The following is a 14,847-nucleotide window of genomic DNA, read 5'->3' as shown; positions in this document are numbered from 1 at the left end:
CCTTCCTTCCTTCCTTCCTTCCTTCCTTCCTTCCTTCCTTCCTTCCTTCCTTCCTTCCTTTTCTTCCTTCCTTCTCCTCATTCCCATCTCTTTCCTCCTTCCTTCCTTCCTTCCTTCCTCCCTCCTTCCTTCCTTCCTTCCTTCCTTCCTTCCTTCCTTCATTTTTCAGGCTGTTTGTGGCTGGTTTGGAGGCCATGTTTTGGAGTGTTTTTCAGGTATTTCGCAGGTGTTTTGGAGCTGTTTTTCAGCTGAAAAATGGCCAAAAATAGCCTGTAAAACACCCCCCAAACAGCCTAAAAACAGGGTGTTTTGGGCCATTTTGGCGCCATTTTTATGCTGTTTGGGGGGCATTTTCAGGCTGTTTGGTGGGTCATTTTAAAAATGGCCTGGAAAACTTCCCCAAAACAGCCCCAAAATGGCCTCAAAATGGCCTAAAAATGGGCAAGTTGAGGCCAGCCAGTGGTGGGATTAACCAGTTCACCAAACTGGATAGAACCAGTCCAAACCATTTGAATCATACCTCTGGTTTGGCCTCCCTGCAAAATGGGCTAGCATAGCAGAACTACAGAGTGGTGCAGTGGTCTAGATGTGGAGCTCTCACCTCACAATCAGGAGGCTGTGAGTTCGATCTTTGGTAGAGGCAGATATTTCCCCCTCTGGGCATACTGAGAATATATCTGCTGAAAAAAACTCCTCATCGGTGACAGGAAAGGCATCTGACCAATAAACACTCAGCCCCATTCATTTGACCAGACTCAACCATGCAAGGGATCACGGGGTCATTAAAAGAGGATGATAGGAGAATTCTACAGTCACAAAGGGGACAAAGAAAATTCCTCTTCAGATCCCATTTTGCCACTGCTCTAACAAGGAAACCATGTCTGGTGTGTGACCACAATTTTTAGTTGGAGTATGAATAATCTGAGATAAACCTATAGCCACCATGGTGGGTATTAACTCCTGAGCTGCTTCTGAGGCCAGACCCAGGGATGGGAAATTGAAATTCCCCAAGACCATAAGCCTGGGGAACTCCACATCCAACCCTGAGACAGCCTCCAGCATCTCAGGCACAGAGGTTGCTAAACAGTAAAGAGGATGGTACAGTGGCAAGAGGCTCAGCTAATTTTATGTACCTAATTTCAGATACCAGTCCCACAACCAGCAATTTGTGGTGCGAGGTCCCTGAAGCATGGGTGGGATTCTACTAGTTCGGACCTGTTTGGGAAAACTGGATGTTAAATTTGCATCTGGTTCACCGAACTGGTATTTGAAATGACCAGCTAGAAAAAAAATCTGAACTAAATCCATATTAATATGAGACTTTTCATGGTCATGCTAAAAGCCAGGTCTCTCTTGATCCTGGGTTGATCCCAAGATCTCTAAAAGTGTTTTATTGGGGGAAAATGTACCAATTTCTCCACAGATACTATCACTGGCCTATCTTCACAGCTTGGGGCCACATCTGTGACTTTTCCCTTTGGGCACCAGCCTGGAGACATATTAAGGGATTCAGGGAGTTGATGTTTTTTCTTCCTTTCAATTATCTAAATTATACTGATTTATTTTCTGACTTTAGTTTCCTAGAGAACTTTCTGCAACCTTTCTGAGGATGTTATAGAAGCATGTCACGAAATGCTTTGATATAGACTTAAAAGCTCAGTTGGGTGGAAATTCTGGGTGTATCAATGGCTCTGGAGATAGAAAGAAAATTTGTGGGTTTCAGGACAAGCAGGGACGTCACTTGGCTGGACTCAGATTGGATCTGTAGCTTGTGGAAGACATTTTGGTTCCGATGCACATCATCTTCTCATTCTTTGTTAAAATACAGATATCACAGGCAAGGCTCAATCAGCAACTCAAATCATGTTGCTCATGCTTCTATTTGTGCTGCTTGCGTGGCCACCTGAAGCTTGTGGGATGTGCAAAGCCAAATGTCTTCTGAGGCTAGAGCAAAATGAAGTGAACCCAGAACATCATTACAAGTCAGGAGATTATTTCATTAGTGCCATAGTCTCTGCGAAGGAGGCTAGGTTTCAACCATTAAACTTCAACAGAAGTCCTTCAACAACATTCTTCACGTAAGTCGATTCTCCTGTACTTCAGTACAGCCACTGCATTTCCAATGAATATTTACAGTTACAGCCTTCCGAAAATACAAGGTGCTCTCCTTTTGATCTACTCCTTTTGCCAACTTACTACCTGATTCTGTCTTGTGGTCCCCTTGTCACCCACCCGTAGGTGGCAAATTTCATTTTGAGCTCTAAAGTATAAAATTAAATCAGCAGCTCCTTGGGCAGTTTGGGCTTTCTTTGTTGTGCTTTTTTGATGATGTTTTTGATGTTAGGTGTTCATTTTAGGTCTTGTGATATGATAGAACCTAGAAACTTGAAGATCTCTACTGTTGATACTGTGTTGTCTAGTATCTAATATGTCTAGGTAAAAGAAAAATGAAAACAGGAAAATAACCAAGAAACAACAAAACATCTAACAAAGGTCCATCCAACAGTGGCTGAACCTTCACTCAAAAGTCTTAATTACTTTTAAATGTCTTCTGGGTGGCAGCCCTTTTCAGTCATTCTGAATTCTAACTCCAAAAATATCTAAAATTTAAAACAAGTCATAGTGAATAGTTTCTTTTAACCATCTGGGTACCATTAAGAGAGAGAGGAAACAAATTATCAAATATGAGATTAAAAGTTTGAAGACCCGCACATGAAATTGATTTAAAAATTTCTATTGTTCTTATTCTTTTCCAATGGTAAAATTTTGGAATGTTACAAACTATTTGGAAAAAATAATTGTGATTGAGTTGACTAAAAACATTCTCCTGAAAGAAATGTTAAATGGCATTTTCACTGATATGTTCATACCTTGCAGCAAATCAACCAAATTTTTGTGGAAATGTTTGCCCTTCCTTTTTGCTATTGAGGACATCAACCAGAATGGCCACCTCTTATCCAACATCACACTGGGCCATAATATCTATGAGAACTTCTTCAAGGTAGAAATGACTACAGATCCTTTGCTAGACCTGCTTTCAGAAGGGGAGGCCAATGTGCCCAACTACAGGTGTGGAAGGCAGAGAAACACAGTGGCTGTTCTGGACGGAGCTGAGACTGGCATCTCCATCCAGATTTCAACTTTGTTGGGTATCTACAAGACTCCTCAGGTGTGTCTTTCTCACAATACATTTTTAAACCATGCAACTTCCCATCAGAGATCCTCTCCTGTAAATGAAAAGAAGGGTTGGATTTTGGAAATGAATCGAATTGCACTTACTTGTTCAATTTAAAATACCACCATCTTCTACTCCTTTCAGATCAGTTACAGTCTTGCTTCCCAGATTCTGAGGGATAAAACTCACTTTCCTTTTTTCTATCCGATGCTCCCTGCTGAAGGAGTCCAGTACCCAGGGATGGTCCAGCTTCTCCTCTATTTCAAGTGGACCTTGGTTGGTCTCCTTGCTCCAGAAACTGACCAGGGGGAGAGGTTCATGAGGACTGTGTCTTCTTTGATGTTAAGGAATGGCATTTGTGCAGTTATCTATCTAAGCTTTCCACTAAATGTGCATCTGATAAGTTTAAATTTTAAACAATATTACAAGTGGAAGCAAGTCAATGTCTTTGTTTATGGATCAGAGACTAGTTCATTTCGGATTGGAATGCTGATCGTAGAACACATTTTTCAAGGTGTTCAGCAACAATCTGTAGAAAAAGTTTGGATCACCACTGCTCACTGGGATCTCACTATTGACATAATGTTTGCTAACCTTTCCTTTAAATACTTTGGTGCCATTTTTTCCTTCTTGATACAGAAAAGGAAATGGGCAAACTACGATGATTTTAATCTCTTTGTCACATCTATATTTAAATTTTGGAAGAACACCTTTACATGTTCATCCACTAAGGATGGCTTTTCAGTAAAAGTCTGGAGACGGTGCAGGCAGAAAGAAGAACTGGAGGCTTTGAGGAAAGGGGACATCAATCGGATCCTGACCCTGGACAGCTACCTCATTTACAACACCATCTGGGCTGTGGGAAGGGCCTTAAATTCAGCTTATGTATCCACATCCAAAAGAGCAGGGAGAAATAGAGGCATGAAGGTGGAAGCTCCCAGGTTGGAGACTTGGCAGGTATTTCTTTTCCATCAGCCACGTTTCCCCTGATGGAAATCAGTTTTGTAAGCAGATACCTTGGTTACTTATTCTGAAAAATTAGAGCTTCCTGAAACTCAAATCCAACTTAATTCTAAACGTTCATTTCCTTCATTCTCATTCTCCCCTCTTTTTTTTTTTTAGTGTTTTCCTTTTTATTTTTTTGAAGTAAACCCTTTGATATCTGGGTTGTTCATCCATTTTTCAATCTCATTCCTTGAAGTGTTTTTTAATTTGGGTTTTGGTCCTGTTATTGTACTGCATTCATATATGTCTCCTTTGATCTTTCTCTCTGTGAGGAGTACTGCGAGGTCTCAGAGAATTTTTTTTTATTTTTATGCTGATAAAACACTAATAAAATGATCGTTTGTCTTTAGATAAGTTGTTATTATTATTGTTGTTGTTGTTGTTGTTATTGTTATTATTACAGATTACAGAATAACAGAGTTGGAAGGGACCTTGTAGGTCATCTAATCCAAACCCCTGCCCAAGCAGGAGACCCTACATCATTTCTGACAAATGGCAGTCCAATTTCTTGTTGAACATCTTGAGTGATGATGCTCCCACAACTGATTGTTCTCACTGTCAGAAAATTTCTCCTTATTTCTAAGTGAAATCTCTCCTTGTTCAATTTCCATCCATTGTTCCTTGTCTGGCCTTTGGGTGCTTTAGAAAATAGCTTGACCCCTTCCTTTCTGTGGTGGCCCCTCAACTACTGGAAGACTGCTTTCCTGTCTCCCCTGGTCCTTCTCTTCACTAGACTAGCCATGCCCAGTTCCTGTAACTGTTTTAGTCTCCAGCCCTCTAATCATCCTGGTTGTTCTTCTCTGCACTCTTTCTAGAGTCTCAACATCTTTTTTACAGTGTGGTGACCAAAACTGAATGCAGTACTCTCGATATGGTCTTACTAAGGCTTTATATTATCATTGCTAAAATAAAGTGGTCAGATCATGAACATGACCAGCTGTTTAAACTTCTGTCCTTTTTATTCATGGTCTGATTTACAGCATTTATTATTCTTGTATTTACTGATAGTTTTCTAGACATATTGGACACTTAGAAAATGAAGTTTTTTTTAGCAGAGAAAGAGATAAATGTTCTGACCTCTCCAGAATGGACAAAACTCTTTTTTTACTTTCCTCTCCAGCTTCACTCCTTCCTTCAAAGCTCCCAGTTTCACAATAATTCCATAGACGATGTATATTTGGATGAGAGAGGAGATCTGACAGCTGACCTGGATATTGTGAACTGGGTCATTTTCCCCAACAAGTCTGTTAAGAAAGTGAAATTCGGGAATCTAGCAAAACGGGTATCCCAGTATTTTGAATTTACAGTAGATCAGATGAGTATCACACAGATGGAAATGCTGAACAAGGTGGGACAAAATATGTTTTATTACATTGAAGGTGCAACAACAATATTCCACTTCTATGGTGTGGCATGGTGTCGTGTAGTGTGGTGTGGCATGGCATGGTGTGGTGTGGTGTGATGTGGCATGGTGTGGTGTGGTGGGGGTTTGCTTTCAGTGCTTTTAAGCTATGCAGATACCTATAAAATACACAATCTTCCATTTTATAAATAAATGATTCACCAAGATTATCGAATGGGAGTATTGTGGCTTGCCTCTCCAGCAGCCAAATCAAAGGAGGAGGCAGAGGCATGGGAGTCAGCATCAGGGCAACCTGGGAGCTCTGAGGGGGAAGTGGGAATGGACCTGACAGAGAGAGAGAGAGAGAGAGAGACAGAGACAGAGAGAGAGAGACACAGAGAGAGCACTGGTAAGTTTCAAAGTTTTCCTACCAGTTTGGTATGAGCGTGCACTTTGTGCATGCTCAGTGTTTGCAACTTACCTTCTGCTGTAAGCCCTGTGTGTAAAACAGCAATCAGCTGTGCCGCGCAAAGCAGTTGAGGTTGAAAAACTGGAAATAAAAGTCTCTATAGAGCCGGGGCGGTTGGGAGGGCCCAGCAGCTGATCTTTGGAATGAACCAGTTTGCTCACAGAGGATCGTTGGAGCTACCAGTTCAGGTGAACTGGGATGAACCAGTAGAATAGCACCACTGAGGCAGAGCCTGGGCCATCTGTCAGCCTCAAATGGAGAGTCAACTCCCTCAAATGTGGAGGTGGTTGATGAAGAAGAGGAGGAACAGCTGGGCCCAGTGCCTGATACGTGGCTGCACAGACGGCAGAGAAGAGGAGAGCAGTGGAAAGCCGTGGGCTGATCCTGGGGAAGGAAGAGCCATCATTGCTAGCAAGGCCCCACCTTAGTTCCGGGGATAAAAGGCAGGGGGCAGAGATGAATAGGTGTGGCAGACTACAATTCATCTTCTGGCTGGAAAGACTTGTTAGCCTCTGAGAAAAACTTTTTGCCAGGGCTGCCAGCATTCCCAATAAAGGAATCTTTTGAGTTCATGTGATGACCCAGCACAGGGCACAGCACAAAAGCAACAAAGTCACAAATGTAGGTAAAGTCCCTTTAGTACCTCCAACTTGGCCCCCAATGTCCAGTTATCATTGGCTGGAGAAAAAACTCTCCCAAGAACAGTTTTTAAAGAAATTCAGTTTGAACACAAAGTACATATAAATTATAAATAAAAACCAACACAAACCACACTGCAGCAATTAATGAGGATAAGGAATTGCAGACTTCAAAAGATAACGAAACACACACAGTTGGGAGGATGCCAGAACCTAGATAAGGCTTGACAAACAAAGATAATTCACACTTTGCTTCCAGAAACTTTGCTGTACATAGTTTGCCTTTTTAAACAGTCTCCCAGCTGCAGCTAATGAAGGGGATCAGAGCCCTTTCCTCCCCCATAAGCCACATAACTCACATTGTTCACTTCTCCGTTCCTCCCTGCATGCCCTAGGATGAAGAGGGGGTTGCCCTGGGTCTTCTTCTGAATGCCCAGCTGGACTGTGCCCTTCCCCAATTTCTTCCACAGCCAGCGGAGCCACACTCCCACTCCCTGTCAGCTACTCAAACTCCTCCTCAGAATCAGATTCCAACAGGGGCAGTTCACACCAGTGGGTTTGTTTGGGGAGCTGGGTCAGAACAAGGGGGTAGTCTGATCCAGTGATGCAAATAATCTGGTTTACTTTGCCAAAGCAAAGAATCCATCCAATGTTTCCCTGATAAACTTCATGTCTTAATGAAAGCCCAAATTTGTAGTGTGCAAGAACAGTGAGTGTCTATGGAGATTCTCAGTCATCCAGGTTATGGTTGTCCTTAAGGTGCTTTTTCAAGAGGCAACTGGACTTTCTTGGCTTTTCTTTGAAGTTCTGAACTGAAGGAGATTCTTGCATGAGAAATGAAAACGCCTACAAGGAAAACAAAGAAAATCCAGTTGCCTTTTGAAAAGGCACCTTTGGAATGATAGTAGGGCAGAGAGACAGAGAAGGAATATTTAGAAAAGAAATGTGCAGATCAGTTGCAAAGATGGGATATATTTGGATGAGAAGGGGTAATCTTACAGTTGACCTGGAAATTGTGAGCTGGGATCTTTTTCCCAAGAAATCTGTCAAGAAAGTGAAATCTCTCAAAAGTGTTGTGGCAGCAGGTGCGGATGGCTGAGGTCTCGGAGAGCGAGGACTCAGAGAAGGGGTTTGCGTGTGATGCAGGGATGGGGCCAGGTCTATCAGAGAGTGGAGTGCTGCCTTCGGAGCTTATGGAGGCTGGCAGCAGTGATGCAGAGGACCCCGAGGAGCCTGTGCCCAGTGCGCATGTGCACAAGGGCTGCTCAAAGGAAAAACCAACTGCAGCAGTACAGGTGATTCAGGAGTAAGGCTGCAAGGTGATGGCCCCTTCCATAAGGGATAAAAGCCAGCCCTCAAGGGTTGAGTTCTTTGCAGGAAGCAAAGAAGATTATTTCAACTCAAAGTTCTCGTCGAAGTCCTGTCCATTCTGGTTTGTTCTTGGAGAAATTTTTTGGCTTTGGATATTTCTCTCCAATTCATCTTGTGTTTGTGTCAGCCTTTCACAATCTTGAAAAGGCTTGCTCTTATCTGGGACAATTCACAGAGATGCATTAAAATGTTTGCTTTTATATATACTTTGTGTTTGTTTGATTTGAACGAGGTTTGGGTCAGAACAAAAAGTTAGGCATTCCAGGGGTTGAAATTTACCATTGACCAGAAGAGTATCACACAGTTGAAGATGCTGCACAAGGTGGTACTAATATATATAGTAGATCATTCCACTGAAGGTGGCATTTCTCAGGTAGGTGGCATTTGCTTTCAATATCATGCTTTTCAGTGGTGGAATTCCACATTTTTCCTACCTGTTCTATAAGAGTGTGCTTCGTGTGTGCAGTGCACAAAAACCGCCTTCTGTGTCAGTGCTGGTGGGCTGACCTGTTTTTTAGCTCAGCTGAGGCACAGCAATCCACTCAGCTGCATGAATCAGCTGAGCTAAAAAACAAGGAAATATAGGAGAGGTAACAGTACGGGTGGGTGGGTGGGTGGGGCCAGCCAGAGCTGGTATTTGCTGGTTCTTCGAACTACTCAAAATTACACCAGAACTGGTCCATACTGGCTGAATACCACCTCTGATGCTTTTGCATCAGATGATTGGGAGGGTGAACATCTTCTTTATCAGTTACTGAGGAGCTCATCAAAATATAGTCTTCAATTTTCATACAAACTATTCACTGAGCCTATGGAAAGGGAGGTTGATTGGAGCCAGTCATGTTGTGCTGTTTACTTAGCCCATACAGAGTCCAATCAAAAAGTTTCTCGATGAGATTCATGTCTAAATTTTAAATGAAGGTCTAAAAATTGCAGTGTGTATGAAATATCAAAGGGGGGAAGAAACGAAGAGGGAATAACACAATCAAGGGTGGGCTTCAAATTTCTTAACAACCGGTTCTGTGGGCATGGCCTAATTTGTGGGTGTGGCTTGGTGGTCATGTGACTGGGTGGGTGTGGCTTGCTGACTGAGTATGGCTTGGTGGTTATGTGACTGGCTGAGCATGGCTTCTATGTAAATATTGTAAATATTTATGTAAATATTGAATTTTCTATAAAAAAAGAGCAACTTTTACCCAAAATCAGGCAAAGCAGGCAGGCAGATTGAGTTGCTTGCAGAATCACAGAATCACTCACAGTTCTACCTTTCTGCAATCTGCTGCCTGAGTCTGCACTGAAAAACAGAAGCTTCAGTACTAAGGAAGGTTCAGCTCTGCTCTCAGGCCACTTCTCTCCCCCACAACCCCTGGAATATCATCCCTGACTGGGCCTCAGGGAAACCTCCTGGGTGAAGGCAAAGCAGTACAACAATGATTTAGATTAGCTAGAAAGCAAGAAATCCAATGATTTCCTGCTGTCTAGCTAATCTAAATTGTGCAGCATTGCTGATAGTCAGAACAGCTGATCATTGGGGGTGGGTGGCAAGGAAAAATAGCAACTTACCCAAAATTAGGCAAATTGGATGGCATGCATGCCAGATAAGGAGTGACTGGATGGGGAGGGGAGGGTGGAGAGGGGCAGGGCCAGCCAGTGGTGTGATTTGTCAGTTGTCTGAACTGCACAGAATTGTAACAACCGGTTCTATAGAACCGGTCCAACCAGGTAGAATCCCACCCCTGAACATAGTTCAATCTAATGAAGGAGACTATTTGTACTCTAGCTCAGGGTTGAAATGAAGGGCTCTTGGTGCTATCTGGGCTTGGTTGTTTTCTTGCATTTCATTACTCAAACTAGGTAACATCATCAGTGTGCTGATGATAGAAATAGCAATAGTACTTCGATTTATTTACCATTTTGCAGTGCTTTGTAGTTTTCTCTAAGTGGTTTAAAGAGTCAGCATATTGCCCCCAACAATCTGGGTCCTCATTTTCCGATCTTGGTGTCAGGGTTCCAGTGATTGCCCTAATTAAATCCTGAGCCTAGAGCCAAGCTTAAATAGAATCCAAAGATTTATTAGGATTTATTAGGAGCAACATGTTCACATTGACCCATATGAAGCCAACTTTGACATATGTGATATACATTCACCCATGACCCTGTTTCCCCTATCCCCCTTGGGTGTGTCATAAATCATATTCTCCAACAAAGCACATTCACGGGCTGGGTGTCATCAATTAAATTTTCCAATGAAGGATTTTCCTAGGCAGAAGATCCAGTAGCCTAGCTATAATCTTTGTGAGATAAGTTTGGAACGTACTTCTGGTTTTAATTTCCATACTGCTCCTTCAGGCTCCACCCCTCCTGCTTATGGCAACTCAATAAGAAGAACCATAGGAATGCTTTACGAGTTGATACTCAGAAGGATATAAGGCTGAGTCAATCTTGAGCCTGGTGAGATTTGAACAGCCAGATTGCAGGCAGGCACAGACAGCAGAGTTACTCTGCAGTACTGCATTCTAACCACTGCTCCACCTTGGGTCTTGATGTTACCTAGTTTGGGTAATAAAAAGTCTGCAAGCAAACATCCAAGCTCAGAGAGCACAAGAACCCATCACAGTTCAATCTGTTTGATGAACCTCACATTTCTTATTGACTTGTAATTAGTCAAAGATAAATCTTGAAATGGAGATCACCACCCCCTTCTTCCTTTGTCATGTTTTTAAAAATAAGTTTGTTTTCATGATATTTCTCCTTCCTGTCTTTAGTCCCTGCCTCTTTCCAGATGTGTGGAAGGCTGTCATCCTGGATTCATGAAGGTGGCTCAGGAAGGAAAACCTATTTGTTGCTATGACTGTCTTCCTTGTGCAGAAGGAACCATCTCCACTGTGGAAGGTGGGTGACAGACTTTTGGGGAAACTATACTCTGACAATAATCCTGGAATTTTAATTGTGAGCAGAATATTCAAAGATAGGGATCAATAAGAGTTTAGCATTACAAGGGAGATAGCATTTCTTGTTCATCATCTTGTACACTGATGGACCTCTAGAGAAACAGATAACCTTACCTTTCCTTTCCTTTCCTTTCCTTTCCTTTCCTTTCCTTTCCTTTCCTTTCCTTTCCTTTCCTTTCCTTTCCTTTCCTTTCCTTTCCTTTCCTTTCCTTTCCTTTCCTTTCCTTTCCTTTCCTTTCCTTTCCCTTCCCTTCCCTTCCCTTCCCTTCCCTTCCTTTCCTTTCCTTTCCTTTCCCTTCCCTTCCCTTCCCTTTCTTGCCTTGCCTTGCCTTGCCTTGCCTTGCCTTGCCTTCCCCTCCCCTCCCCTCCCCTCCCCTCCCCTCTCCTCCTCCCCTCCCCTTCAGTGGTTGGATTCAATTTTTTTTTACTACTGGTTCTGTGGGTATGGCTTGGTGGGCATGGCTTGCTGGGAGTGGCAGGGGAGGGATACTGTAATATTTCCATTCCCACCCCACTCTAGGGGAACAATACTGCAATATCTCCATTCCCTCCCCACCTCACTAACCTGCTTTCCAGCTCTGTTCTCCTGTGCAGGGCAACTAAAAAAGACCCAGCCAATCAGCTGGGACTTGGGAGGCAGAGAAGAGATGGGAGCAGTGTTAGGAATGTAAGTCACCTAACAGCTGCTTGGGTTGGAAATATATAAACCAGGATAGACATTTTATGTCTTAAAGAGATTGAAAAACTGCAATTGGGTGTGGTTTTGCAAATGGCCATAAGAGGGAGCCAGAAACCTGGGTTGTTTTAATCTCAGGAAGTCTCAGAAGAGAGTGTGAGTGAGTCTTTGTTTCCTTCTGTTGGAGAGTATTGCCGTTCCTCCTAATTGATTGTTATTTTTGGACTTGATGTAAGTCTGTTACTGAACTGTTTTTGATACTGGACTTTGATATTGGAATTATCCCTGGACTGAATACTGACTGTGTTTAAGTCCAAGCATTGACTTGGACTGTGTTTGGACTGTGCTTAAACATTTATTGAAAGTAAAAACCCACATTAACTGTACAGTGTATCTGTGTGCTGTGTGTGTATTATTCAAACACTTCTCTCACTACGTCTCCCTGTATGCGCTCATTCTCCTAATGGGGAATTACCTCAACAGGCAGGACCAGTCAGGCAGGACTACTCAAAATTTCCATTACTGGTTCTCCAGAATTGGTCAGAACTGGCTGAATACCATCTCTGTTTCTCTCCTCTTGCTTACCCTACCTTACTCTACCACACTCTCCTAGCGTGGATGGGAAGGTAAAGAAACAGGGGAAACCACCAGCCAGGGGAACTGCTGTCAAACAGAAGATTTAGACATCTCCTTGTTCAAAGTGAATGGGAGCATTCATATTTGCAAAGGATATTTTATTGGTTTATTGGAAAAGTAGTTTCCTTCTTAGAAGAATCTGGAAAGGGCATTGAATCTTTGAGTACAACTGTATCTGTGCTTGAACTAGTATAGTACAGGGTATCTCAAAGACAACCTCTCCAGGATCATTGATGGGGAGTGCAGAGTAACTTCAAATAACCAATTATCATATTTAAACAAACTGTTGAATCTATTGGTAGAACTCTAAACCATGGTTCATGGGGAATCTGAATGCAAAAGATGTAACCTCTAAAAGTAGCCAAAGATCATCCTGCAAATGTGTTGCAGAGACTCTCACTTGCCTTTGGCATTTGTCCTTCTGCAATATAACACTTAAATAGCATAGCCATTGCTGTGTACTACTCCATACATTCTCCATACACATTTATGTACACCATCCCCATGTTGGGTCCTTGTTGCTCCCTGAACTTTGTTGTTTTCCTGCGGACATTTCTTTACCCAATTAGGTAACATCATCAATGTTAGAAGGGAGTGGGGTTTGCTCTCTATTTACATATATAAGTGGGTTGCCCTGTCAATGTTGATGGAATTGTTCATGGAGGTTCTTTGATTAAGCTGTTGCTTATTATTTAATTGTTTATCTGTTTGTAGTTCTCTTTTATTTGTACACCAGTTCCAGGTTTATTCCCAAAATGCATCTGATGGAAGAAACTGCTGATGTTAATCTTTCTGTTCACAGATGCTGAAAAATGTACCAAATGTCCAGCCGATCGATTTCCAAACTTCATCAGAGATAATTGCATACCTAAGATTGAAACTTTCCTATCCTATCAAGAACATTTGGGGATCATCCTAGCTACTCTTGCCTTACTTCTGTCATTGGTAACAATCTTAGCCTTGGGAATCTTCATTAAATTTCAAGAAACTCCCATAGTCAAAGCCAACAATCGGGATCTCTCCTACATCCTCCTCATCTCCCTCTTGCTTTCCTTCTTGACATCGTTCTTATTCATTGGCCAGCCAAAGACAGCCACTTGCCTTCTCCAACAAACAGCCTTCACCAACATCTTCTCAGTTGCCATTTCTACAGTCTTGGCCAAAACAGTCACTGTGGTATTAGCATTCCTTGCCACAAAACCAGGAAATAATATACAGAGATGGCTAGGGAAGACCTTGGCCAATTCTATCATCCTTTCCTGTTCTGGCATCCAAGTTGTCCTCTGCAGCATCTGGTTGGGCACTTCTCCCCCATTCCCTGACTTAGACATGTACTCACAATCTGCAGAGATCATCCTGCAATGTAATCAAGGCTCTGTTGTCATGTTCTACCTTGCCCTTGGCTACATGGGTTTCCTGGCTCTCATCTGCTTCACGGTGGCTTTCCTGGCCAGGAATCTCCCTGGGGCCTTCAACGAAGCCAAGCCCATCACCTTCAGCATGCTGGTCTTCTGCAGTGTCTGGATATCCTTCCTTCCCACCTACCTGAGCACAAAGGGGAAGTACATGGTGGCTGTGCAGATCTTCTCCATCTTGGCTTCAAGCACTGGCTTGCTATGCTGCATTTTTACACCCAAGTGCTACATTATTTTTTTAAGACCGGACCTGAATACAAAAGAACATTTGATGACAAAATAAAATAAAAATGAACTTTTCATAGGACTTTCCTGTAGATGCCAGTTAGAACTCAAATAAATTATTTTCTCCATTAAAGTTCTGAAAAAACATGCATTGATACACATCTGTTTTTGTTTCACATTACAAAATAAATAAACCAATAAACCACTTAAGATCAGACTTGAATACAAAAGAACATTTGATATCAAATTAAAATAGAAATGGACTTTTCATATGACCTTTTCCCAAAGGCCAGTACATAACTCAAAGAAGTTACTATGTCCTTTAAAATTTGTAAAAAATGCATATATTCACACACACACAACACACACACACACACACACAAACACTAACATAAACTTGTTTTTCTTTTGCATCACAATAGAAATAAACCTATAAACCACTAGGATTTAAGAAATATATTTCCTCTTTTTGTGTGTGTTTAAATACATAAATTTCTCTCAGAGTCTTTCTCTCTTTTTCTTTCCACCAAGTGCTGGTCTTTTCTTTGGTTCCTCTTACTGAATCTTTATGCACAGTTTAAATATTTCAACCTCTGCTTCTCTCTCTCTGCAATCATCGGCTTTCATAGATAAAAATTTTGTTATATATATGTAGAACCCCATTCCCCTATCCAGAAATCCATCCATCATCTTGGTACACACTGCAATAGCAACACTGTCACGTATGTGCCTAGTATGGGAAATGAGAAACATTAACTCCAAATCACCCCATTTCCAGAGGTCCATGGAAGATGGAAAACTGTTAGTAGACTTCTTCTTAGGTTGGACTATTCTGTTAATAGGACTAATAGTTGCATTTCATTTCTATTTTTTCTGGATGTGAGTCTGCAGGTCTTTGTGAATGACTGCAGGAACCATAATGAGCTTTGAATCATTGTGTCAAA

The 14,847-nt window shown here is 42.1% G+C and overlaps 1 protein-coding gene and 1 long non-coding RNA gene across 2 annotated transcripts in view; one reads left to right on the top strand and one right to left on the bottom strand.

Annotated features, from left to right (window-relative positions):
* The window catches only part of LOC148126729 (uncharacterized), a 41,583-nt gene extending 27,692 nt beyond the window's left edge, over positions 1 to 13,891 (bottom strand). Inside the window, exon 1 of the long non-coding RNA XR_015742494.1 lies at positions 13,809 to 13,891. This is a non-coding gene — a long non-coding RNA (uncharacterized LOC148126729). The remainder of the gene's footprint in view (positions 1 to 13,808) is intronic.
* LOC148126728 (vomeronasal type-2 receptor 26-like) lies at positions 2,275 to 13,961 on the top strand. Its single transcript, XM_087928300.1, has 3 exons — positions 2,275 to 3,169; positions 10,766 to 10,892; positions 13,066 to 13,961. The coding sequence occupies exons 1-3, from the start codon at positions 2,756 to 2,758 to the stop codon at positions 13,959 to 13,961; spliced, it is 1,437 nt and encodes a 478-aa protein (XP_087784426.1). The 5' UTR covers positions 2,275 to 2,755.
* The last annotated feature ends 886 nt before the right edge of the window (positions 13,962 to 14,847 follow it).

The sequence above is a fragment of the Pseudonaja textilis genome, chromosome 2 (genome assembly GCF_049901715.1).
Source record: "Pseudonaja textilis isolate UNSWEBS1 chromosome 2, rPseTex1.2, whole genome shotgun sequence".
In the NCBI taxonomy this organism is placed as follows: Eukaryota; Metazoa; Chordata; class Lepidosauria; order Squamata; family Elapidae; genus Pseudonaja; species Pseudonaja textilis.
Note: the sequence above shows the minus strand (reverse complement) of the source record. Positions and strands in the feature narration are given on the sequence as shown.